This window comes from Hyla sarda, chromosome 10 (assembly GCF_029499605.1).
Source record: "Hyla sarda isolate aHylSar1 chromosome 10, aHylSar1.hap1, whole genome shotgun sequence".
NCBI lineage: Eukaryota > Metazoa > Chordata > Amphibia > Anura > Hylidae > Hyla > Hyla sarda.
This window is the reverse complement of record NC_079198.1, coordinates 83,630,241-83,655,033: the sequence shown is the minus strand read 5'-3', so window position 1 is coordinate 83,655,033 and position 24,793 is coordinate 83,630,241. Positions and strand designations below refer to the sequence as shown.

General features: G+C 42.7%; 1 protein-coding gene across 1 annotated transcript in view; it reads right to left on the bottom strand.

Moving 5' to 3' along the window:
- Window positions 1–195: 195 nt before the first annotated feature.
- The window catches only part of LOC130293216 (uncharacterized), a 51,691-nt gene continuing 27,093 nt past the window's right edge, over window positions 196–24,793 (bottom strand). Inside the window, exons 3-5 of the mRNA XM_056541718.1 lie at window positions 21,142–21,627; window positions 14,598–15,124; window positions 196–6,908 (exon numbers count right to left, since the gene is read on the bottom strand). Coding sequence (XP_056397693.1) covers window positions 6,813–6,908; window positions 14,598–15,124; window positions 21,142–21,627 — 1,109 coding nt within the window. The 3' untranslated portion in view covers window positions 196–6,812. The remainder of the gene's footprint in view (window positions 6,909–14,597; window positions 15,125–21,141; window positions 21,628–24,793) is intronic.

The following is a 24,793-nucleotide window of genomic DNA, read 5'->3' as shown; positions in this document are numbered from 1 at the left end:
GAGACGAAATTCTGTAGTGACGTCACTGCCGAATGCATTCGGCCACTAGGAGGGCGACCCCTAGTGGCCGAATTTAAAAGTGATTTTAAACTGGTTTAAAATCACTTTTTTTAATTAAACTATATTAGAGATATGTTGTAGTACTTAAGTACTACAACATATCAATTTTTTTATTTCATGACAGTGCCCATTTAAATTCCACTGAGGACAGATATTTAAAGTCTTAGGTCTGAGTCTGCTGGACGCTTTAATAAATCTTGAAATCCACATGTTATCAGCCAATTTTACATGATAGAGAGCACTGAGAGCAGAAACCTGTACTAGGGGAGAGACCTAAATCAAATCCCTGCTGAAGGAAGTCTAGAATTTTAGGAATCACCGGAATGTTGATAGAAAAAGAATCCCCACACCAAGAGATACATTTCTTCCAGGTTTTAGCATAGATTCTGGAGGTAGTATCTTTATGGCTAGATAGAAGGGTACTTACTACCTTTTCAGAGAAACCTTCCTTCAGCAGAATGGACTTTTCAATTTCCATGCTGTCATGTCCCTGGGACAGCAGATGCTTTTGAGGAGGAAGGCAGATGGGATCCTCTACAGCCAGAGTCTTTAATAGAGAGAACCAGCTCCTCTTTGGCCAGTATGGAGACACTAGAATTAGAATGCAATGATAGTTCATTAGCTTCTGAAGGACCCGAGATATTAGTGGCAGGGGGGGGAAATGTGTATCTCATACTGAATGTCCAATCCTGAGCTAATGCATCTACTGCTAGCGGAGAGTCCCTTGGATTTAGGGAATAGAATAGATCCACCATGTGATTTCTCTTGGTTGCAAACAGATCTATTTGAGGAACCCCCCATCTCTCTGTAATCATCCTGAATGCATACGGAGCTAGAGACCATTCCCCTGGGTCTAATATGTGTCTGCTCAAGAAGTCCGCCTCCAAGTTCCAGGCCCCTTTGAGATGGACTGCTGAGAAAGAAAGCACCTTGTTTTCTGCCCAAGAAAATATTTGATGCAAAATTGACTGGAGAGCTGTGTACCTTGGACCTCCCTGACGCCTTATAAAGGCCACTGCAGTCATGTTGTCGGAGTAAATGAGGATATGGCGGTTTTTGCAGTTCTCCTCTAACTCTTGTGTCATCCATATTGCCAGTAATTCTCTGAAGTTGGACGATTTTCTTGCTGTCTGAGGATCCCATTTCCCTTGGACTACTCGAGACTGAGTGAGCAACCAATCCTCCTGCACTGGCATCCATTGTTATGAGTAACTGGTTTGACTGAAACCAACTTACTCCCTTTATGTTTTTCTTGAATGTCCGCCATCTTAGATGGGTTTTTACTTGAGTGGGAATTATCACTCTTTTGTCTAAAGCTTTCTGAGACTTGTCCCAAATGGTTAGGATCCACTTTTGTAGAGGCCTGGAGTGAAACTGAGCCCAAGCTACTGATTGGATGCATGATGTCATATGACCCAGAGTGGACATTGCTGTCCTGATTGTACAGGAATGGAGGCTTAGAAACCTGGAGACTAATGCCTGCAGTAATACCCTTTTGGAATCCGGAAGAAAGGAGGTCTGGATCCTTCAATCCAAAAGGGTACCTAGGAAAATTTTTCTCTGACTAGGAATAAGATCTGATTTGTCTAGATTTAGGATCCAACCCAACTTCTGGAGAACAAGTATAGCTCTCTGTAAATGAAGTTCCAGCTGAGGAACTGAGTCCGCCACTATCAGTATGTCGTCTAGATAAGGGATAATTAGAATAGACTCCTTCCTGAGAAGGGCAACCACCTCTGCTAAGACCTTGGTGAAAATTCGAGGCGCAGATGACGGGCCGAATGGGAGACAGACAAACTGAAAGTGGCGGACCCTGGTCCCCCACCAAATGGCAAATCTCAGATATTTTGGGAAATTTGGATGGGACCGCCCCCTCCGTTATTAACTGAACTGCAGACTTCACAGTTTCCATCTTGAATTTTTTGTAAACCACAAATTTGTTCAGGGGTTTCAGGTTTATAATTGTACGGAACTTCCTGTTTGGTTTGGAAACCAAAAACAGGGAAGAATAATGACCTAGGCCCCTCTGAAGTAGAGGAACCTCCTGTATAGCACCCAGGGAGAGAAGGTCCCAAACACCCTTGAGAACCAATTTCTGTTTATTTTTACTCTGTTGAGTAACAACATACCTTTGGAGGGGGAGGTGATGACAACTCCGGAGGCCCTGAGATATTATCTCTACTATCCAGGGATTGGGAATTAGTGACTCCCAAACTGGGGTAAAATGGGAAAGCCTTGCCCCCACTGGCCTGGCGTCATTGCTTAGGGTTGGAAGAGGACTGACCGGGGTTAGTAAAGATATTTCTACCCCTACCGCCCTTCCTGTAAGACCAACATCCAGTTTTCCCTTTACCTCCTCTGAAGGATTGGTCTGATTGGGAAAAAAGACGAAAAGGAGACGTTTTAGGTTGGACCTTATCTAAGGGCAATCCTTTTTTATTGTCTGCTGCTTTTTCCAAAATAGAATCCAACTCTGGACCAAACAAAAATTTTCCATGAAAAGGAAGGGAGCAGAGTTTACTTTTTGAAGTCATGTCTCCCGACCAAGATTTTAACCACAGTACACGCCTACTGGTATTGGACAAAACAGTAGTACGAGAAGAAGGTTTTACCGATTCTGCAGAGGCATCTGATAAAAAAATTAGATGCAATCTTAAGCAGAGGTAAGGATTCCAAAATCTGGTCCTTAGGGGTATCAGACTGGAGGTGGTATTCCAACTGGTCTAACCAAACTCCTAAAGTCCTGGCTACAAAGGTAGAGGCTATACTTGGCCTTAACAGTGAGGAAGCAGCCTCCCAGGTCTTTTTAAGCAAACTCTCTGCCTTTCTATCCATTGGATCTTTAAGTTGTGTAGTATCCTCGAAAGGCAGAGAGGTACGCTTTGCAACCTTAGCAACCGGGATATCTACTAATGGTATCATGTCCCAGGTAGTAGAGTTTGTAACATCAAAGGGATATCGCCTTTTTAGACCCCTAGGAATAAAGGCATTCTTTTCTGGCTTAGCCCATTCATCTTTAATAATTTTATGCAAATTTGTATGAACAGGGAAAGTGCAGGGTTTCCTGTCTCCTAGGCCTCCAAAAAGGTCATCCTGGATAGACTAAGTCTCCTGAACTTCCTCTAAATTCAAGGTAGTATGGACGGACTTAATTAAGGATTCTATATCATCAGAATTAAACAAGAATTTTTTCAAAGAGGAATCTTCCTCTTCATGAGGATTTTCAACAAATTCTCCTTCTTCCAATTCTGGAGATACTTTCTTCAGAATCCGAAAAATACACTATTTTAGTCTTTTACAGCCATTAACCGAAGTAGTGGATGCCACAGGGGTAACAGGTGTAAAATAGTCCAATGCAGAGTGTATCTCTGAATGAATCATGGATTTAATTTCTTGCATAAGAGTTGGAGAGTCATCTTTTACTACTGATGCAATACATGATTTACACAGAGGTTTAGAAGCAGATTCAGGAAACTCCTTATAGCAAATAACACATTTGTTAGGTTTTGATTTTTTCGGTTTAACCGAAGAACCTGCAGAATCCTTGTCTCCCTGCAAATACAAGGAAGAGAAGGATAAAACACCATGCAATGAAGATAGGCCAGGGCGAACCCATAGGCCCTCAGTACTCACGGATCCTGGGATTACTGGAGGATCTGGAACTTTTGCAGGTGAGCTCATGATGCAGCCTTGTATTTTCCAACGTTGGAATCAGTTAGAGCAGCTTCCATCTGGGAGAGGGGCTTCTTATAGGAAAAAGGCCAGTCTCCAGAGTCAAATTCCCCGCCCGAGCACGGCCGGAAGTGACGTCAGACGCCAGCATCCCCGGCCGGAAGGGCCGGGAGAAAATAAACTAGAAGCGCTCGCCGAAGGCAGAGACCGCTACCAGGAGACCGTACAGAGACCCGCACACTATACGGTGCTCCCGCGGTATTCCTCCGCCTCCATGCTCCCGGAGCGGACCTACAGAGAGGACCGGACCACGGGGAGAAAAAGACGGGGTGTGCTATGCTCGCACCCAGAGTCCGCAAGGCCCCGGTAAGGGCCTTAATTTCTTCATGCAGGAGAGTAAAAACCCCCCTGCACCTCTCAGCTCCTTCCCTGACAGGGACAGGAAAAAACACTGGTGTGGACAGGAAGGGGTGGGGAATTTAACCTCTCAGTGTTTTTCCCTGTCCCAATCAGGAGGAGGAGATAATCTCATGGGTGCTATCGTGGAGACGTGGGGGGAAAACCTGGGTGGAAACCTAGTCTGAGACTGACACAGATAACTGAGTGTATTTTATTACTGTGAGTGCTTCTTGACAGTCAGACCCCCACCGATAAGTGTCCTGGTTATGTGATGATACATGATACAGTTATCAGAGCTCCAGCATGTTACAAGATGCATTCCTGTGTTCTTTTTACATGCCCTAGATTTTATTTCAACTAAACGTCAGCAAACTGAAGATCTTTATATCCGATGAAGAATTAATACAGTGTTCTCTCAAGTTTTTGTGGTTTCAGAAGGATTATTGTAAGTTGAAACAATTGTAATTCTTGAGACCACGGCTGCCAAACCACACAACTTTTGTGTAGCATATATTTTTTATATTTTTTATTTTATTAATTTTTTTGCAATCATTGTGCACTTCCAAGGTGCAGCTTCTGTGGCGTTTTTCCAAAAATAGTGTGTTTCTTTGGTAATCTATACCCAGCGCTTTTTCTCATTACATTTCTTGTGTCTTTAGGGTTTTTGTTTAAATAACACCAATTTGATTTACACGTTGTATGGGGGGGGGGGGGTGGATTTCTTTTTCTGGGTCAAACAATCATTAAATATCATGCTACAATTTTGGAAAATTATCACTGAACCTAAAAAAATTAATAAATAAATAAACTAATTATAGCTAGGATGGTGTTTGTGGCATTTAACCGCTTAAGGACCAAGCATTTTTCTGTTTTTACACTTTCGTTTTTTCCTCCTTACCTTTTAAAAATCATAACCCTTTAAATTTTGCACCTAAAAATCCATATGAGGGCTTATTTTTTGCGCCACCAATTCTACTTTGGGATGACATCAGTCATTTTACACAAACATTTATGGCGAAACGGAAAAAAAAATCATTGTGCGACAAAATTGAAGAAAAAACACCATTTTGTAAATTTTGGGGGCTTCTGTTTCTAGGCAGTACATTTTTCGGTAAAAATGACACTTTATCTTTATTCTGTAGGTCCATACGATTAAAATGACCCCTTACTTATATAGGTTTGATTTCGTCGTACTTCTGGAAAAAATCATAACTACATGCAGGAAAATTTATACATTTAAAATTGTCCTTTTCTGACCCCTATAACTTTTTTATTTGTCCACGTACAGGGTGGTTTGAGGGCTAATTTTTTGCGCCGTGATCTGAAGTTTTGATCGGTACCATTTTTATTTTGATTGGACTTCTTGATCGCTTTTTATTCCTTTTTTTATGGTATGAAAAGTGACGTGTACGCCATTGACCATGCGGTTTAATTAATGATATATTTTTATAGTTCAGACATTTACGCACGCGGCGATACCACCTATGTTTATTTTTATTATGGTTACATATTTTTAATATGGAATTTGGGAAAAGGGGGGTGATTTAAACTTTTAATAAGGAAGGGGTTAATGTGTGTGTTTTGAAACTTTTTTTACACTTTTTTTTTTTTTTTACACTTTTAGTCCTCTTAGGGGACTTTTAGGAGGAATCATTAGATTCCTCATACAGATCATTGTGGTTTCATAAAACCACAATGATCTGTGTGCTCTGCGCTCGATTGATAAAGCCTGGCCCTGCCAGGCTTTATCTTTCAGAGAGCCGGAGCCGCCTCAGCAGGAGAGGTAAGCCCTCAGGCTACCTCAGTAGTGGATCGCTCCCCCGCGATCGCGCTGCGGGGGGGGCGATACACCCCACTGGACCACCAGGAACTTAATACAGGCACCTTAAGACGCCGCTGTCAACTTTGACAGCGGCGATCTAAAGGGTTAATAGCCGGCCGCATGTCTGCTATTAACGCCGGCCCCCAGCTAGAGGAATCAGCTGGGGGCTGGCCGGTATGACGCGGGCTCGAGTCGGGAGCCCGCGTCATACCCCGGTAACGGCCATTGGACGAGTATAGACGTCCATGGTCGTTATCAGGTTAAACCAAAAAATAAGTGGCATCCCAGCCTTGAAGGGAACCTGTCACCAGTTTTATGCTGCATCAAACTGGTGTAGGCAGCGTAATGCTAGGACATTATGATTTACTTTGAAATGCTCAGGCATTTCAGCAAAATCTGTCTCCACCCTTTGAGTGACGCATCTCTCCATATATTAGTATATGTAGAGATGCATCACTGAGTGCTTGCAGGGTGGAGAGCAGCCACGGGGTCCCACCATTCCCATGACTACTTACCCAGATCTCAGCTGCATTTGTAAACTGTCTTTGAAACGCCCGACAAATCATGTCCCAGCATTTCGCTGCCCACGGTTTTGGCAGCGTTAAACTTTTGACAGGTTTTCTTTAAACTTGCAAAACTAGAAATTGGTTCTGAAGCCACCAAAATGTTACCTACGATCCACAAAGTCTAGATTATGTAAAATAAAGCAGATAAATAAGATGAGTCTTTACATATAGAAGTCAGAAAGAGCTGCTGGAAGTTTATTCTTAGAGGACAAATGCCCATGCTCATTGGCTAGACCTTTCTTCCAATAATACATGTCATACATCGTTTGAGGTATTATATGTCGAATGTGGTTTCAAGTTGCAGTGGTCCAGGAAAGAGCATTGTATTTTATAAATCCACAAATAACCTGAATCCATTGTAACTTGAGGGACAGATGTATAATAATCCACTGAAAGGAAAAGCAAAAAAAAATCTTTATAGCAAGAGTTTATTTAGTCCAAAGGGTATAAGCATATGTCAACTCCACCATTCAGAGCAAATAATTGTAGTGTAGAAAAATGTAATTAGTCATAAACATACAATGGCATCCAGAAATCATCAGTCTGTACATGGTTTCAATAAAGTAATACATTTAATACAATATGATTTATTACTACAATGAAAAAACATTCCCTAGAAAACATAGTGTTAATTGTAATCCTGATTGTGTTAGCACTGCTATTGTGCAACCCCAAAAAATCAAAGAAATAAAGTATAAAAGTCTTCAATATCGCAAAAGCAATGTGTATTCATGTGTAAATATAGATACAAAAGTGGTAATAGTTTATTAGCTTCAAGAACATTACATTGGCAGTGGGTCACTATTCCTTTTTTTTAATTTTTTTTTTTTTGCTGCAGTTTATTTATTTTTTTATAAATTTGAATCCCCCATTTAAGTCTTCCATAGCCCTGTTGCTTTAGAATGAGCACTCCTGTGTTCATGTCATGCCTTTTTTGACATGTCATCAGCTCCACCTTGTGGTGTGAGGGACCACTTATTACAATAAAAGTGACTTGGAGTGATCTGCTGGGATTTTAGTATGTTATTTGGTATCCATTGGGAAAAACTACCTTTTTAAAACAATTACAATAAAAGTTTTGTTGAGGGGGGTTTTTAGTTGTAGGCTTCCCCGTAGGGGGGGGGGGATTTGGTTTATTAACATGAAAACTGTACTCTGTCTTTCAGTACAGAAGGGAAAATGGTATTTCAACACACAGCCCCTGAATACACGACTAATTTTTATTTAAACATATTGGATCAATGGGTACCTTTACCTAGATTCAGTGTATGTACTGAGTTGGGGCCCCCCGCGATCTCCTGTACGGGGCCCCGGCTCGCTGGCCAGATAGCGGGTGTCGACCAACGCACGAAGCGACGTCTGACACGCCCCCTCAACACAGCGCTATTGCAGAGCCGGAGGTTGCCGAAGGCAGCGCTCCAGCTCTGCTATAGAGTTGTATTGAGGGGGCATGTCAGCCACCGCTTTGTGCGGTGATCAACACACCCCCTTCCTGCGGGCTGCCGGGGCCCCGTACAGGAGATCGCGGGGGGCCCCAGCGGTCGGACCCCCCACCATCTGAAACTTATCCACTATCCTCAGGATAGGGGATAAGTTTTTCAGCACTGGATATCTCCTTTAAACACAAAAGCTATAGGAGGATGTAAATATACCCGTGCTGAGCTGGGTAGTACAAGTGTCCTATACACTGGTCTGTGTGAACATGATTCAGACTGCTTGCGCATTACTATAATACAGCGGCAGTTTATAAAAAATAAAAAAAATGCAACACTGAGAACCCTCTACCATTCTACTAAACTGTACTTACATTGCTATACAACCCTATAGTCATCTATGTTTGTGGGGGTGCCAGTGTTGTGTATGTGTGAAAAACCTTACTTTGTACTGATGGCAGTAGGATTTGTATGGTACAGCTGTGGTAAACATTATTGAAATATTATGCCCTGTAAAATAAAGCATTTAGATGAACTGCAAGGATATGTATAAACCCATGTTCGATAACAAAAAAAAATACTAAATCAAAATAATACAAGTTTTGCAGGAAAAAAGGGATACAAAATTAAATCATGGCCAGGACAGGATTATTGTCCCCGGAATTGAACCCAAAATGAAAGACAAAATCAGACTAACCTGTGATTATTAAAAAGTACCTTTAACCAAACTAAACTTTTAATATATTGTTCCTTATGTAATTTTAAAATGTGTAGAGTATAAGGGAAAAAAAGAAACCGGAAAGAGCAGCAATGTGCCGTTACTCTTAGCAACAATATATTAGGTGTCAGAGGAGGAATCTTGCTCACCTTTCGGTGTTGTACTGTGGGCACAACACCATATAGCGCAAGTAGGAGCCAGGAGTGCTGCCGGCACCTTCCCATTCTGGGATACTTCTGAACGGTCTTGGAAGTGCAGATGTCTGTAACCGAAGCCACGGAAAAAAGTGCAGGTGCAATGAAGCGCTCTCCTTGAGATGGCTGTTCTATGGCCGAACAGCCATCTCAAGGAGAGCGTCTCATTGCACCTGCACTTTTTTCCAAGGCGACGGTAACAGACATCTGCACTAATGTAATTTTAAGACACTTTGCTATTTACTTTCTGTTAAAATTTTCAACCTTTATATATTTTTTATGTGATTGGAAAAAGCCACACCATGGCTCTTTTCTGTTCCCTGTGCAAGTCAAAGAGTTAGTTTGGTTTATTCCCAGCCTAGCCGGAGACCAAACTCAGGAAGCGTGTGCAGGGCTTGATGAGGCACAGCTCTCGCAGGCTTCAGTGACGTTGCGCATGCTGTGGAACGCACAATTTCTCCTGCCATGAGCTCACACAATATGAACAAAGGGAAAGGTATGATACAGAGATTTTTAAAGCTGGGAAACATTTTTTAAGGGCAGGAAGGTTATTAGGAGTAGTTAGGGAATATAATCTGAGTTAGTTTAGAAAATATGGTTTGATGACCGGTACTCTTTAGAAATTGGCCTAATTTCCCCTTATTACATTACTTTAGTCACTCTATGAATGATGGCTTTGAGGCCTATAAAGACCAGTTCTATTCCCAGTTCCTTGTTCACAATAGCAAAGACAAGACAGATGAGCAGACCAGAAATACTACTATCACCAAGCACAAACATGCTGAATGGTACAAGACTATCTCCAAGGACCTTGACCTACTTGCTTTAGCTGTTCAAAATGTTATCAAGAAGTCTGCTACTCTGGAACAGTCAAGAACCTTCCAAAACGTGGTGGACAGAGGAAAATTGATGAGAGAACTCTACAAAGGTTGGCTCAGAATGTGGCATCTGGATTCATGGTTTTAACCTGTACCATATTCCGCACACTAAACAAAAAAGAGCTCAATGGGAGAAGGCAGAGAAAGGTCCTACTTCGTATAGAAAAGTATAAAAAAAATGACTAAACATTGCTGAGTGTTACATAGATAAAGAAAAAACACAATCCTGATGGTAGAGGAGACTAAACTTGAGCTCTTTGGCAATGCATAACATCATTAGGTTTACAGAAAATAGGGGGATATTTATCAAAGGATTTAGACTGGTTTTTCCTGTCTAAATTTGTCGCACAGAAAGTCGCAGTCTAAATATGTGCGACTTTTCTGCGACTTTTGCTTTAGAGGATTTTTTAAAATATGACGCGTTCTAGTCTATTTTAGATGGAAAAATGCATTGGTGCTGAATTTATCAAAAGCGACTTTTCAGCGACAAGTCGCATCGGCTGAAAGTACGCCGAAATGACAGACCATACTGAAGCAGGTTTAAATACAGTCTAAACCATAGATCCCGAAGTTTGTGCACAGCGCTCTGTAGTTTGGTCTATATTGATGTGGGACATAGACTGCTTTAATAAATATCCCCCAGGGACATAAAACCTACAATAAATCTTGGTAGAGGATGTGAGGGATCTATAAAGTTTTGGAGCTTTTTTGGTGCCTCTGGGACAGAAGAATTGAACATAATTATTACCCTATTACTCAGTAGCGATCTGAGACTACGTGTCATATGTTCCAGATATAATAAAATCAGAGGATTATGGGGGGAATTTAGTGGTAGAAGCTTTTTATTTTCTATATGTAGCGTGAATTTTTGCGCAGTGAGTTATTTTGCGTCTTTTTTGTGCATCTTTTTGATAGTGTTTTTTTTGCACAAATAAGTTTTTTTTACTCAAAAACACACCATCAAAAAGGACACGTAGGAAAGTGTTCTACCGAGAAAGCCAGGGGATACTAAACTTCAACTACTCCCATCATGGGACAGAGTCTGCCCCAAGATGGGAGTAGTTGTAGGACCGCAGCGCTGAGGGATGGCACTTGCACATCCCCTGGCTGTGGGACAATTAGGACTACTACTCCCATCATGGACAGACTGTCCATGATGGGAGTTATAGTCCAGGGGCTGAAGGGGAGATCACAGCAGGTCATTCTCCAGAGACCCGCTGCGATTTATTAAGTTAACATGCCGGCAGCACATGTGGCTCAACTGCGCTCCCGATGGGGAATACTGTATATGCTGTCACCATTCATAATCCCGAAGAGATCCCATCTCCCGGTGGCAGGGATTATGAATTGTGACAGCTGTATACAGGAGCCGGCGGGGAGCTCCATGTGCCGCTGGCTTATACAGTTAATAAATGCGGATCGCAGCGGGTCTCTGGAGAATGACCTGCTGCGATCTGCCCTTCAGCCCCTTGACTATAACTTCCATCATGGACAGAGTATGTCCATGTTGGGAGTAGTAGTCCCAATTGTCCCAAAAGTGTTCCTCAGCGCTGTGGTACTACAACTACTCTTACAAATCCCCTGGCTGCGGGACTCTTTTGTGACAATTTGGACTACTACTCCCAACATGGACATACGTTGTCCATGATGGGAGTTATAGTCCAGGGGCTGGAGGGCAGATCACAGCAGGTTATTCTCCAGAGACCTGCTGCGATCAGCATTTTTTAACTGTACAAGCCGGCGACGGGGAGACCAGTGGAGCTGCATGTGCCCCCCGCTTGTTAACTTAATAAATGTGGATGGCAGCGGGTCTCTGCAATCTGCCCCTCAGCCCCTGGACTATAACTCCCATCATGGACTGAGTCTGTCCATGATGGGAGTAGTAGCCCTAAAAGTCCCAAAAAAAAGTCCCGCAGCCAGGGGATGAGCAAGTGCCATCCATCAGCGCTGCAGTACTACAACTACTACCATCATGGGACAGACTCTGTCCCATGATGGGAGTAGTAGTCCAAGGGCAGTGGGACAGAGACCCCCTCACTCCTGAGACCCCCTGCAAACTTTACTGCTCAGCCCCCCTATTGATGACTTCATTAGGGGGCGGAGCTACACCGTCCAGGCCTGACTCTGTTCTGATTAAGCGTTTGCATAATGGGAACAAAGCCTTTCTGGCAGTGTGTTCCCAAACAGGGAGACTCCAGCTGTTGCTTAACTACAGCCGCCCATGATGGGGGTTGTAGTTTAGCAACAATTGAAGGCTCCCTGTTTAAGAACACGCTGCATTATGTGCGCTCTCCCCAGGGGAGAGCGCAAAAAATTTACTTACCCATTTTTCATGTTTTTGTATTCTTCGCATTTCAGATACGTGAATGCGGAGGACTACATCCGATTCGGTGTACTGTGAAGATGACCAGCGTTTTTTTTATATCAATATAATGGTTAATGAGGGCTGTGGGGGAGTGTTTTTTTAAATGCTTTTTTATTTTTTTTCAATGTGTTGTGTTTTTTTTATAATTGAATTTAGAGGCTTAGTAGTGGAAGTCGTCTTGTAGATGGAAACCATTACTAAGCCAGGGCTTAGTGTTAGCCCCAAAATCAGCTAGCGCTAACCCCCAATTATTACCCCGGTACCCACCGCCACAGGGGTGCCGGAAAGAGACGGTACCAACAGGCCCGGAGCGCCAAATATGGCCCTCCTGGGCCTAGGTGGTAACAGACTGGTGTTATTTAGGCTGAGGAGGGCCAGTAACAATGGTCATCGCCCACCCTGGTAACGTCAGGCTGGTGCTGCTTGGTTGGTATCTGGATGATAATTAAAATAGGGGAAACCCTTTGCATTTCTTTTTATATATAAAAAACACGTGTGGTTCCCCCTATTTTCAGTATCAGCCAGATACCAACCAAGCAGCAACAGCTTGACGTTACCAGTGTGGGCGGGGACCATTGTTACTGGCCCTCCCCAGCCTAAATAATGCCAGCCTGTTACCGCCTAGGCCCAGGAGCACCATTTATGACACTCCCGGCCTGTTGGTACCGGAGTTTCCAGGCACCCCTTTGGTGGCGGGTACCGGGGTAATAGTTGGGGGTAAGTGCTAGCTGTTTTTGAGTCTAACGCTAAGCCTCGGCTTAGTAATGGATCTTAAAAAAACACTCCTCCACAGCCCGCATTAACCCTTTTATTGACATTAAAAAAAAATGGTCATCGTCGCAATCCACCAAATCTGGTGTAGTCCTCCGCATTTACGTATCTAAAATGAGAATAAAAAAAATAAAAAAAGGTTAGTACATTTTTGGCACTCTCCCCTGGGGGGGGGGGGGGGGATGTACCCATACTGCAGTGTGTTCCTAAACAGGGAGCCTCCAATTGTTGACGTGCCTACTGTATCCTGTATATACAGTCATCTATAGACAGCTGTATATACAGGATAGCGCACAAAGACTTAACCCAGAACTGCTCAGCAGCAGCGTGGGTTAACTCTTTCCCTGCTGGGCTCCTGTATATTATACATGGGTATACTTATATGCTATACATCACTCCTTACCTCCTTACACTCCGTGGGCTGGGCACTCTGCATCCGACCCATGGGGTGGTACCCTGAAGGCAGTGAAAAAATTGCCACAGGATACAAAAATGACTGTTTCCACACACCAGCAAAAACGCAAGAAAAACTGCCAGTTTTTCTGGTGTTTTTGCTAGTGGACAAAAAACCTCAATGGAATCTGAGCCTCAAAGCAATAGAACAAAATCCCTGTGTCCACTTTTGCTGTGAGTTTCAGCTCAGGTGTAAACATTGAACTGTGTGGAGATTTAGAACTTTGAGACCACTGATATAGGGGGAGATTTATTAAAGTGTGTTTTAAAGTCATTTATTTTTGCTTATGTGCAACATATTTATCAGGCTATCAAGGAGGGGGTGGTTTGATAAATTTAGCGCACGTAAGCAAAAAGCAATAAACCACTTCAGAACACCATTTTGTAGGATTCCTCCTCTACAGTTGCAACTTTTTGAAAGTGCTCTCCAAAGGTAGTCTTGTAAGCCAGGTCTGGGCTGGTGTAGATCTGCAGAGTTTTGGAGGGGTTTGTGACTATTTTGTGCGACATTCGCACTAGATAAATCCGTTAGGGGGGGGGACGGGGATTTTTTACTGTAAGAGCAGTGAGACTATGGAACTCTCTGCCACATAATGTCTGACTCATTAAACAAGTTCAAAGGGGGGCTGGATGTTTTTTTTTTCTTTTTTTTTTTTTTCCCTCAAATATAATATTACAGGTTATTGATACTAGATTTATGGGAGAACATTAATCCAGGGATTTATTCTGATCGCCATATTGGAGTCGGGAAGGAATATTTTTTCCTCTGTCATGGGGCAATTGGCATCAGCCTCATGTTTTTTTTTTTGCCTTCCTCTGGATCGACACAGTAGGGTTCTAGGCTGAACTTGATGGACTCTTGTCTTTTTTCAACCTTACAAACTATGTTACTATGTTACCATTACAAAACAAAAAATGAAATGGACTTTTGTAAGACCATTTGTAGCTTTTGGCTTACAGCCAAAAGTTGCAAAAAAAAAAAAGCATAGGCGCATGGGTGACATTTCATCCGCCAGTTATAAGCTAAAATAAAACCTCTAAAGACAACAATAAATCTCCTCCATTAGCTTTTGTATGCTAAACCATCAAGGGCTCCAATAATGTTGACTGTAATTAGAATTGTTTTTTCTTTTTCATTAAATCACTTGGTGAAGGAGACTTGTTCAATACCCTCTTCTTTGCTGGAGTGGTTTTCTTAAGACTAGCTGGTTTTGTTGGTGTATAGTGTGTGGTGGGAGTAGAACTTATATATTGTGTGTTGCTTACATTTAACTCTGACTCCTCACTGGACATAATGTCCTGAAGATTCTTTACTTGAAGGGCGCTGTTCATCTCATCCAATTTGGCATGGAGGTTCTTCATCCTGAGTTCCATGATACTGTCATGTTCATTTGATGCCTTCTGACTGGATAGAAGCTCTTGAAAGCTGCTCTTCACAAGATTATACATTTTGGTCTGGATAGTCAGACTTGCGGTAACATTTTTCTGGAGGCTTTGCAGTGACTCAGCTATGTTTTTTTGATCCGCAACTAACTGATCTATTTGATTTTTCAGTTGTAGTTGGGACTCAGTAGCAGTATGTGGCGGTACGGACATATTTACTGCCTTGGTTTCGTGCAGATCACATAATATACTCGCAGCCTGAGGCTCATCATAAGACTGTGAAATTACTTTATCCTGGTGGCTAGTGCCTGATGATGATAATGATTTGTCTTGACTGGGGAGGAATTCATCTTCAGAATCAATAATATAGGGGGCGCTGAACATGTGATCATTGGTAGAAACACCTTCCTCTGAAATAAATAAAAGTAGGCAGAAGTAATAGTTATTTCCATCATGCATGTTTAATCTGAATCTGGCTAAAAGTACACTTAAAGGGGTACTCCAAAGGATAGGGGATAAGATGTCTGATCGCGGGGGTCCCACTGCTGGGGACCCCTGCAATCTGTCATTCAGCACCCACCTTTGCTAGCTCTTTATAGCGCTGGAGGCTCAGAGTGTTCAGTGTGACAAGCACTGGGCCGGAGTATTGTGACTTCACGACTCCGCCCCGTGTGATGTCACTCCCTGCCCCCTCAATGCAAGTCTATGGGAGGGGCGTGATGGCCCCTTTAACCCCTTAAGGACCGGAGGTTTTTCCGTTTTTGCATTTTCGTTTTTTGCTCCTTGCCTTTAAAAAATCATAACTCTTTCAAATTTACACCTAAAAATCCATATGATGGCTTATTTTTTGCGCCACCAATTCTACTTTGTAATGACGTCAGTCATTTTGCCCAAAAATCTATGGTGAAGCGGGAAAAAAAATCATTGTGCGACAAAATTGAAAAAAAAATGCTGTTTTGTAACTTTTGGGGGCTTCCGTTTCTACGTAGTACATTTTTCGGTAAAAATGACACCTGATATGTATTCTGTAGGTCCATACGATTAAAATGATACCCTACTTATATAGGTTTGATTTTGTCGGACTTCCGGAAAAAATCATAACTACATGCAGGAAAATTAATACGTTTAAAATTGTCATCTTCTGACCCCTATAACTTTTTTATTTTTCCGTGTATGGGGCGGTATGAGGGCTCATTTTTTGCGCCGTGATCTGAAGTTTTTAACGGTACCATTTTTGCATTGATAGGACTTATTGATCACTTTTTATTCATTTTTAAATGATATAAAAAGTGACCAAAAATGCACTATTTTGGACTTTGGAATTTTTTTGCGCGCACGCCATTGACCGAGCGGTTTAATTAATGATATATTTTTATAATTCGGACATTTCCGCACGCGGTGATACCACATATGTTTATTTTTATTTTTATTTACACTGTGTTTTTTTTTTTATTGGAAAAGGGGGGTGATTCAAACTTTTAATAGGGGAGGAGTTAAATGATGTTTATTCACTTTTTTTTTTCACTTTTTTTTTGCAGTGTTATAGGTCCCATAGGGACCTATAACACTGCACACACTGATCTTCTATGTTGATCACTGGTTTCTCATAAGAAACCAGTGATCAACGATTCTGCCGGATGACTGCTCATGCCTGGATCTCAGGCACTGAGCAGTCATTCGGCGATCGGACAGCGAGGAGGCAGGTAGGGGCCCTCCCGCTGTCCTGTCAGCTGTTCGGGATGCCGCGATTTCACCGCGGCTATCCCGAACAGCCCACTGAGCTAGCCGGGATGCTTTCGGTTTCACTTTAGACGCGGCGTTCAACTTTGAACGCCGCGTCTAAAGGGTTAATAGCGCGCGGCACAGCGATCAATGCCGCGCGCTATTAGCCACGGGTCCCGGCCGTTGTTAGAGGCCGGGCCCGACCCGCTATGACGCGGGGCCACGCCGTGGCCCCGCGTTATAGATCGGGAGTGGACACATGACGTTCCAGTACGTCATGTGTCCTTAAGGGGTTAAAGAAGCATTCCAGTCTTCCCCCTCCCCCCCATCATAATACACACTTTCCATCACTACACCTACAGCACCACCTGTTTCATTCCAGCACAGCTGCATCCACATGCTTTATTGCTGTAAATTTGTCATGTGATTACCAGCTTGACCCACAAAAAAAATGTATGTTTAATGTGTCAGAGGAAGTGGTCTGTCCTGGGTCAGCTGACTTCCTGTGAACTACCATATGATATCATCACTTATCAGATTCCTTTTAGCTACTCATTAGTGTTGAGCGGCATAGGCCATATTCGAATTCGCGAATATATGGACGAATATTCGTCATATATTCGCGAATATTCGCGTTTTATTTTCGCATATGCAAATATTCGCGTGCGCGAAAATTAACATATGCGAAAATTTGCATATATGAAAACCCGTACAAGCAAAATTTTGCATATGCGAAAATTAGCATATGCAAATTTTCGCATATGCGAAAATTCGCACACCAGTCTCACACAGTAGTATTAGAGTCTTCTTTACACTACACAAGCTGGAAGCAGAGAGGGATGATCACTGTGATGTGTACTGTGAAGAGAACAAAAAAACGAATATTCGTAATTACGAATATATAGTGCTATATTCACGAATATTCGCGAATTCGTGAATATGTGATATTCGCGAATAAAATTTGTATTGCGAATATTCGCGAGCAACACTACTACTCATATCAACATCCAATCAGTCATAGGGTAGCAGTAGGCTACCATGGCAGGCAGTGTGAATCACTAATTTAATAGATCAATGCAATAGCATTGCATTGATCTGTATAAGCAATCTAATGATAGCTTATGAATGTCACCTAGTGTAGTGAAGTGTAAAATAAAGTTAAAAAAAATGTTTTTAAAAAATATAAAAAAAAATGTCCCCCTCCAATTAAAATTGAAAAAAAAACACCCCTTTTCCCAGTTTTTACATAAATTTATCTAAACTACATGTGAAAATGGCTAAGGGCTTGTTCGCACGGCCGTCTGTCCCTGTTTTTTTTTTTTTTTATCTCGTTTCAGTTCCGTTTTTGCCGCCGGCACGATGCTGCTGATAGAATACTATTCATTCATAGCGCTGCAGGGGCATTTATATAGAAGTGCTGTGGAGGCCAGATATATAGTATTATCTGGCCCCCACAGCACTTCTATATAATATGCCCCTGCAGCGCTATGTATGAAAAGTATTCTATCAGCAGCATCGTGTCGGCGGCGGCTGGTGCGATGCTCTGCGCGTAAAATGCTTTTTACATATAGCGCTGCATTAATGACAAATGCGCCAGCGGGGGGGGGGGGGGGTCACATAAATGCGCCGGCGGGGGGTATATATTGATAAATGCGCCTGTGGGGGTTACATTATAAATGCGTCAGCGGGGGTCCCATATATATACTGCGGAGGTATATATTTTTGCGCTGGAGGGGTTTTATCTTTATAAATGCGCTGGGGGGCTAGATAAATAGCACTATATATCTTGCCCCCCACAGCGCTTTTAAGATACATTGTCCATTTTAAAAACCCCTGCGGGGAATTTAAAAATGAAAGTAAAATACTTCGGTGATCACAGGGTTGCGGGCCATGCCGCCTGCTCCCCTGCTTAATAACTTCTGATCGGATTGGGTGTCAAAAGTGAGATCAATCCCTCAGCCCCTGTACTACTACCCCCATCATGGAACAGAGTCTGTTCCATGATGGGGGTAGTAGTACAAGCACTAATGTAGCCTCCCCAGCTGCCGGCAGACTCCTGCAGCCAGGAACTATTACTCCCACCATGGAGACAAGTCTGTTCCATGATGGGAGTAGTAGTAGTCCTGGCTGCGGGAGTCTGTAGGTGGCAAATTTTTCATACTATTAATAAAAAAAATGGGTTAAAAAACGTTTCAAAACGGATACCCGTTTGATCAGCCGTTTCTATCCGTTTTTTTTTTTTATCAGTTTTTTTTTTAAACGAAACGGGGGCAAACGGCCGTGTGAACGCACCCTTATCTATTAAATATATTGTCATGGATCACATATGGTGAACGCTGTTAAAAAAAAAATGAATCAAAAAAGTCCCATTGACCCCAGATTGGTACCGATAGAAACTAAAGATAACTGTGCAAAAAATGAGCCCTAACGTACTGTAGCTTCATAGACAGAAAAATAAAGTAATAAAGACATAGTAGTAATAAAAAAGTAATAGGGGTCTAATTATGGCAATTTTTTTAGTAAGAATTGGGTATTGCTGTGTTTGTACTGATCCACGGATAAAAATCTGTACTGCATAGTGAATGGTGTAAATATAAAAAAAAAATGTATAATACATTTTATGGTAAAATAAAGGATATCACTAAAAAGTACAATTGGTCCCTCAAAAACAAGCCCTGATGTGTCTCTGTTCCTGAATAAATAAAACCGTTTTCCGAGGAGAAAAAAAACTGTGAAAGGGTAATGTAAAATTGAATATATCAAAAAACAAATTTTGTGATATAAAAAAACAAAAGTCAAAACTATTCTAACATTTTGGGGTTTTCTCCCACTTTCGAAAAAATTGCATTTGTATGAGATTAGAAATTAAAGGTCTTTTTTCCCTATTTTCCTAAGCCCAAAGCAGTAGAGTAGAGCTGCTGTCTGAAACACAAGTTTTCAAATAAAGTGATAAAACTTCATAAAAAAATTAAATGGTCACTCTCATTAAAACAAATTTTTGCTATTGCACTCCTTATGGTAAATAAAACATATTTCTAATATACTTTGTTTTAAAAAAAAAAAATTAATTGTACTATGTTTTATTTTTATTTGTGCTTAAAAAAGCTCGAGAGTACATTTTCCCCCATCTTATACACAGACTTTGGACCGAAGTCCAGACACAGAAAGTGCAGCCTGGAGTGCTGAGGGGTGTGTGTCCAACCAACAGCATATGGCGGTTAAGTGTGAGAGGAGCTATGATTGAATGAGGCTAGACCCCCCCCCCCCCCTCAGCACTCCAGGCTGCACTTATTGGCCCACATTTATCATTGTAGTGTAAGTGAAGCATTTTTTATACCTTTTTTTTTGTGTGTGCTGGTAATGTGTAAGAGAACCAAAATTATTAAATGGTCAAAGAGCATTTCATACATTTTGTGCAGGTGACATTTTCTGAAATTTCTGTCTTCACATACACCAAAAAGCTACACCATGTCTGGACTGGTATAATTTTAGAGACTTTTCAGTGGCTTTGTACCTTTTTTGCTCCTTTTCACAAAAAGGTGCAGTTGATAAATCCCTTCCATATCATGTGTATTGCCAAAATCAGTGGATTGCAACTCAAAATCAGCAGAAATGTGTAAAGAAAAAGGCACAAAAAAAGGTGCAAAAAACCCTGCTTGCTCCTTTTTCCCCTCTTTTAAGACACAAAAAACTGTCTAAAGACAATGATAAATGTAGGCCTCTATGTTTGGACAGAGATGGGGGAAAATGTGCTATTGAGCTTTTTTTAAGCACAAATAAAACATTGAAACCTTTTTTTTTTATACAAAGTATATTAGAAATATTTATCATTTACCATAAGGAGTGCAATAGCAAAAATTTGTTTTAATGAGAGTTACCCTTTAACACTTCCATTTTTAGATTTTTTTACTTTACAGTACAGTGATCCCCGACTTTTGATGGCCCCGACATACGATACATAGCTTCAGCTGCCGCCGGATAGCCGTTTAAGGTGCCCCATGTGGTCCGGTGATGGTCACTCACCTGTCCCCGGCGTCCGGGCCGTTCTCTTCAGGATCCCCTGCATCCCCGTCGCTCTCCTTCGTCGTCATCACATCGCCGTGCACGCCGTCCCGTCATCCAATAGGAGCGGTGTGCGCAGCGACGCAATGAAGTGCGACGATACCGGCAGCAGAGACAGTTTGGAGTGGTGGGGACACCCTGGGGATGTGGCGACAGCGATGGAGGGTGACATCCAGGGCAGAGGAGACGGTCCGGAGTGGCGGGGACAGGTGAGTATAACTTCCTATTCTTTTCATTGCACAGATCCCTCAACATACGATGGTTTCAACTAACGATGGTTCATTAGGAACAAATTACCATCGTATGTTTAGGGACCACTGTATTTTTTCCACACCTGCTTAAAACATTGTCGTGATATTCATTTATGATATAACCACAGAGGTGGGCCCTGCATCTATCTCCATTGGCCACAAGGAAATTAATGGAGTGGTGACTGCACTAAGGAACAGCTGAGCAAGTGTGTGTCAAAGATAGAGGAACAGAAGGTAGTAGTGTCCTACACTATAGCCTACATCAAAATCATCTTGATTTGGTAACACCATCTCGCTTTTGCCATTTTATGCATAACCTAGCATAATAATTCTTAGTCACGACTATAAATAGGGTGGAAGTAATGTACTTATACATAATAGGAAATTGTTACCCAGATCCGATGAAGATTCATCATGTGCTCCATTTTTCTGGCCATCGTTTGCATCCATTTTAAAGAAGTCAGCCAACATCATCTGCCGTTTGGTTAACATTTCTGTAAGAGGCAACATCTGCCCTCCGGGTGAAGACTGCATTTTCCAATTATCAATAATTTGCTTAACTCTTCTCTTATAGTCCAGGAATTTCTTCTTGCATTCTTTAACTGTGCGTTTCATACCACCTACTTTGTTAACCTCCCTCATCACCTTATCCCAGATTGCTGTTTTCCCAGCCTTGTTGAGTGGTGTAGACCCGTAGAGTTTCTCAATGTGCAGTTGGATTGTATCTATAAGTTTTTGTACCTCTGGGTCAGTAAACTTTTCCCTTCTTTTCTTAGGTGTTTGTATTTTTATTGATCCCCTCTTTCCCGTAACAGACATACTTTCCTCCTGTTGTTCTGCGTTGTCTATGGGTGGCGTAGAGACAGGTGTCTGTTCTCCTATAAGATACAACAAATGGACCATGTTATGTAGTGTCTAAAAAGCATATATACAACCAGCATTAAAAATAACAGTTACAAAACAGGGATGCAGCATGCCCATTATCTTCATTCCAGCTAAAGGAACCAAGCCAGGAAAAAAAAAAAAAAATCTTTGTTCATATGCAATTTAATGTGTACTCCACTATTTAAAATGTATACTGCGAATAGGGGATGAGTGTCTGATCACAGGGGGTCCAACCACTGAGACCACCCTTGGTCTCCAGAATGGGGCCTAATATCTTCCTATGCATGCAGCGGCTTGTCAGTCCTGGGAGTGCCAGAGATACACAAGCTCTGTACTCGCGTATCTTTAGCACTCCCATAGAAAGTACATGCGGATAGGCAATAATTTCTAAAGTAGTGGAGTACCTCTTTAAAGTGGTACTACAGCGGAAAACTATTTTTTTTAAAGATCAACTGGTACCAGAATGATAAACAGATTTGCGTAGGATCGGGTAAGCGATATCATCTTACTATACTATGAGCTGTAGTGACTTGTTACTGATCGTATTATATGCTGAAAAGGAGAACTTTATCATCTTACAACTTTATCATTTTGCCATTTTGAGGAAGTTTGGATTTTATTTTATACATGGATATTTGATCACTCCTTTTTTATTTCACTCTCTGACAAGGGCCAGGTCAGTTGAGATAGCATATGCATAGCCTATGCAGCGGACAATGCCCAAGCGCCAGAACACCTCGCTTTATTCTTAGGGTGGGATCTCCTTTGGCCGGCACCTTCCGGGAGTCTCCGGACAGATCTATCATCTCCAATCTGGATACACTATCACCAGAAGCACGGTCATCTACCCCAGGACCAAGCTTATACCTTCCAGGACATCTCATATACCCTACTATTCTACAAGATCCCTACCACACCAAGCTCATCGGCAACTGTCCATACACTTACTGGTCCTCCTCTCCTTCCACCTGAGGGAGGACTGTCTGCTACACCTACTCCATCGGAATATTCAAAGCTATACATGTGAGGCACACCTACTAATGTGCCTGGGTCGATGCTTGACCTCTGTTATAAGTATTCCTATGTATCCCTAAGGAGCTACCTATATTGCTATAGAGTATCAAAATGTGTTGGATGCACACGGTATCATCTTTATATGCATAAAGATATCTAAGATTTTGCAAGCTTATAACTACCTGCTTCTATATACTGCTGAATACTGAATACTATCCCCGGGGCACACCCACGGATTCTACCTGCTAATATATTGACCAGGGGCGGACACAGACAGCAGAGGGCCCCTGTGCAAAGAATATGCCTGGACTCCCCCCCCCCCCCCCAGGTAATATGTTTGCTAGGTAGGCGGGTAGTACGTTTGCAAGTAGTACATTTGTTAGTTAGGTAGGTAGAACATTTTCTAAGTAGGTGGGTGTGGTGTCCCAGTACCGCATTCTATATGGTACCTATTTATGTATGGGTCCCCATAGCCAGAGTCCCTAGGACGTAGGGATCCTATCACCAAGACTACCCCTAGTCGCCTATATTTCTAGTTTATAATCAGTAATTTATTCACAGGTTAATGTAAATAGAATAACGTGTAAATAAATGGTTAATTACTTGTTTCCATTAGCATTGCAGGACCTGCGGGTCATGTGACTAGGTGAACCCTATGGTATTAAGCTTAAGGACCTTTGGAGGCCCTGTGACGTAAGCAATCCCATTACACCATCTAATAGTGAATGGCAGATGTTCGGACCAATCAGATTTGCCACGCCCCCTGCCCATATAAGGAAGCGGCGGCCATCTTCTCGCTCTCTTGTTCCTGGGCTTTCATGAGAGAAGGACCTGTACAGCAACTAACGCAGTGAGTTAGGCCCGAGCCTTGCGGCAACGGCTGAACAATCATAATTATAGAGTGTATCACTTCCCAAACACTATGCAGCATCACCGGACCTAATAATTCCCCTAAATCTGGACGGATCTGCAAATCTCTTCCCAAATTCAGAGACTGTATGATTAGCGCAAGGTCCACAACAACTGTCAGTCACTAAGCAACCTAAGGACTGTTTGTATGAGACTGTTACTGTGCCGTGGATATTGCAAGCACTTCAGTAAAAGTTGTTTAAGTTCAAGTTCTATCTCTTTGTGGACCTTCAGTTATTTTATGCACCTATCGTTACTGGGAAGGGAGCGGCGATAGGCTGGAACATTGATTCAGCATATCAGCCCTCAGCCTGGCGTCACGAACTATAGGGTTAACATTAACCCCTGATATACCAATACCATACCACCACTACCAAGGGCTACCACAAAGCCTTTTTGGCGTTGCACGAACAGGATTCGGGTGTGTGCCTACCATTGCCACTAGTGAAAGTGTACTCCCCCCTAAGAAGTGAACTTTATTAATGTACTGTGACTTATACTCCGGAGTAAAGGGTTGCGCGCACGGTGCTGTGTGGAGGAAGTGCACATGTAAAGTAAGGGGGAGGCGAACAGTACTGCGGAGCTACAAGTCAGCGCGGGACATCCCGATGCACGTGATCCAGAAACCCCACCCACCGAAGCCCTCGGTGCCACGGCGGCCATTTTGTCAGAGCCTAGGGCCAGAAACCAACAAAGAGAGACAGCCCAGTGCGGAGTGCGCCAACAGGCTAGAAGCTGTGAAGAACCGGAACAGTACAGGACTCTGAGACATCAGATTACCGAATTGAAGTCCTGCATAGAATCGCTTCAGCTGCCGATCAACGCACTCAAATTTCAATTAACCCCTTAAGGACCAAGGGCGTACAGGTACGCCTTTGCTCCCTGGTACTTAAGGACCAAGGGCGTACCTGTACGCCCGTGGGAATTTCGGTCCCCACCGCGCGCCGGGCGGGGATCACGCCGGGGTGACTGCTGATATCTATCAGCAGGCACCCCGCACAAATGCCCAGGGGGGTCATTAGACCCCCCCATGTCGGCGATCGGCGCAAATCGCAAGTGAATTCACACTTGCGATTTGCGCCGATTCCGGGTCATACGGGTCTATGGTGACCCGGTGACCCGGAATAGAAGGGGGATCGCGGGTGTCCTAGACACCCACGATCCCCCTGTAGCTATAGGAGTGAGGTGGCAGGGTTGCCACCCCTCCTATCTCTGCTATTGGTGGTCTAGACGCGA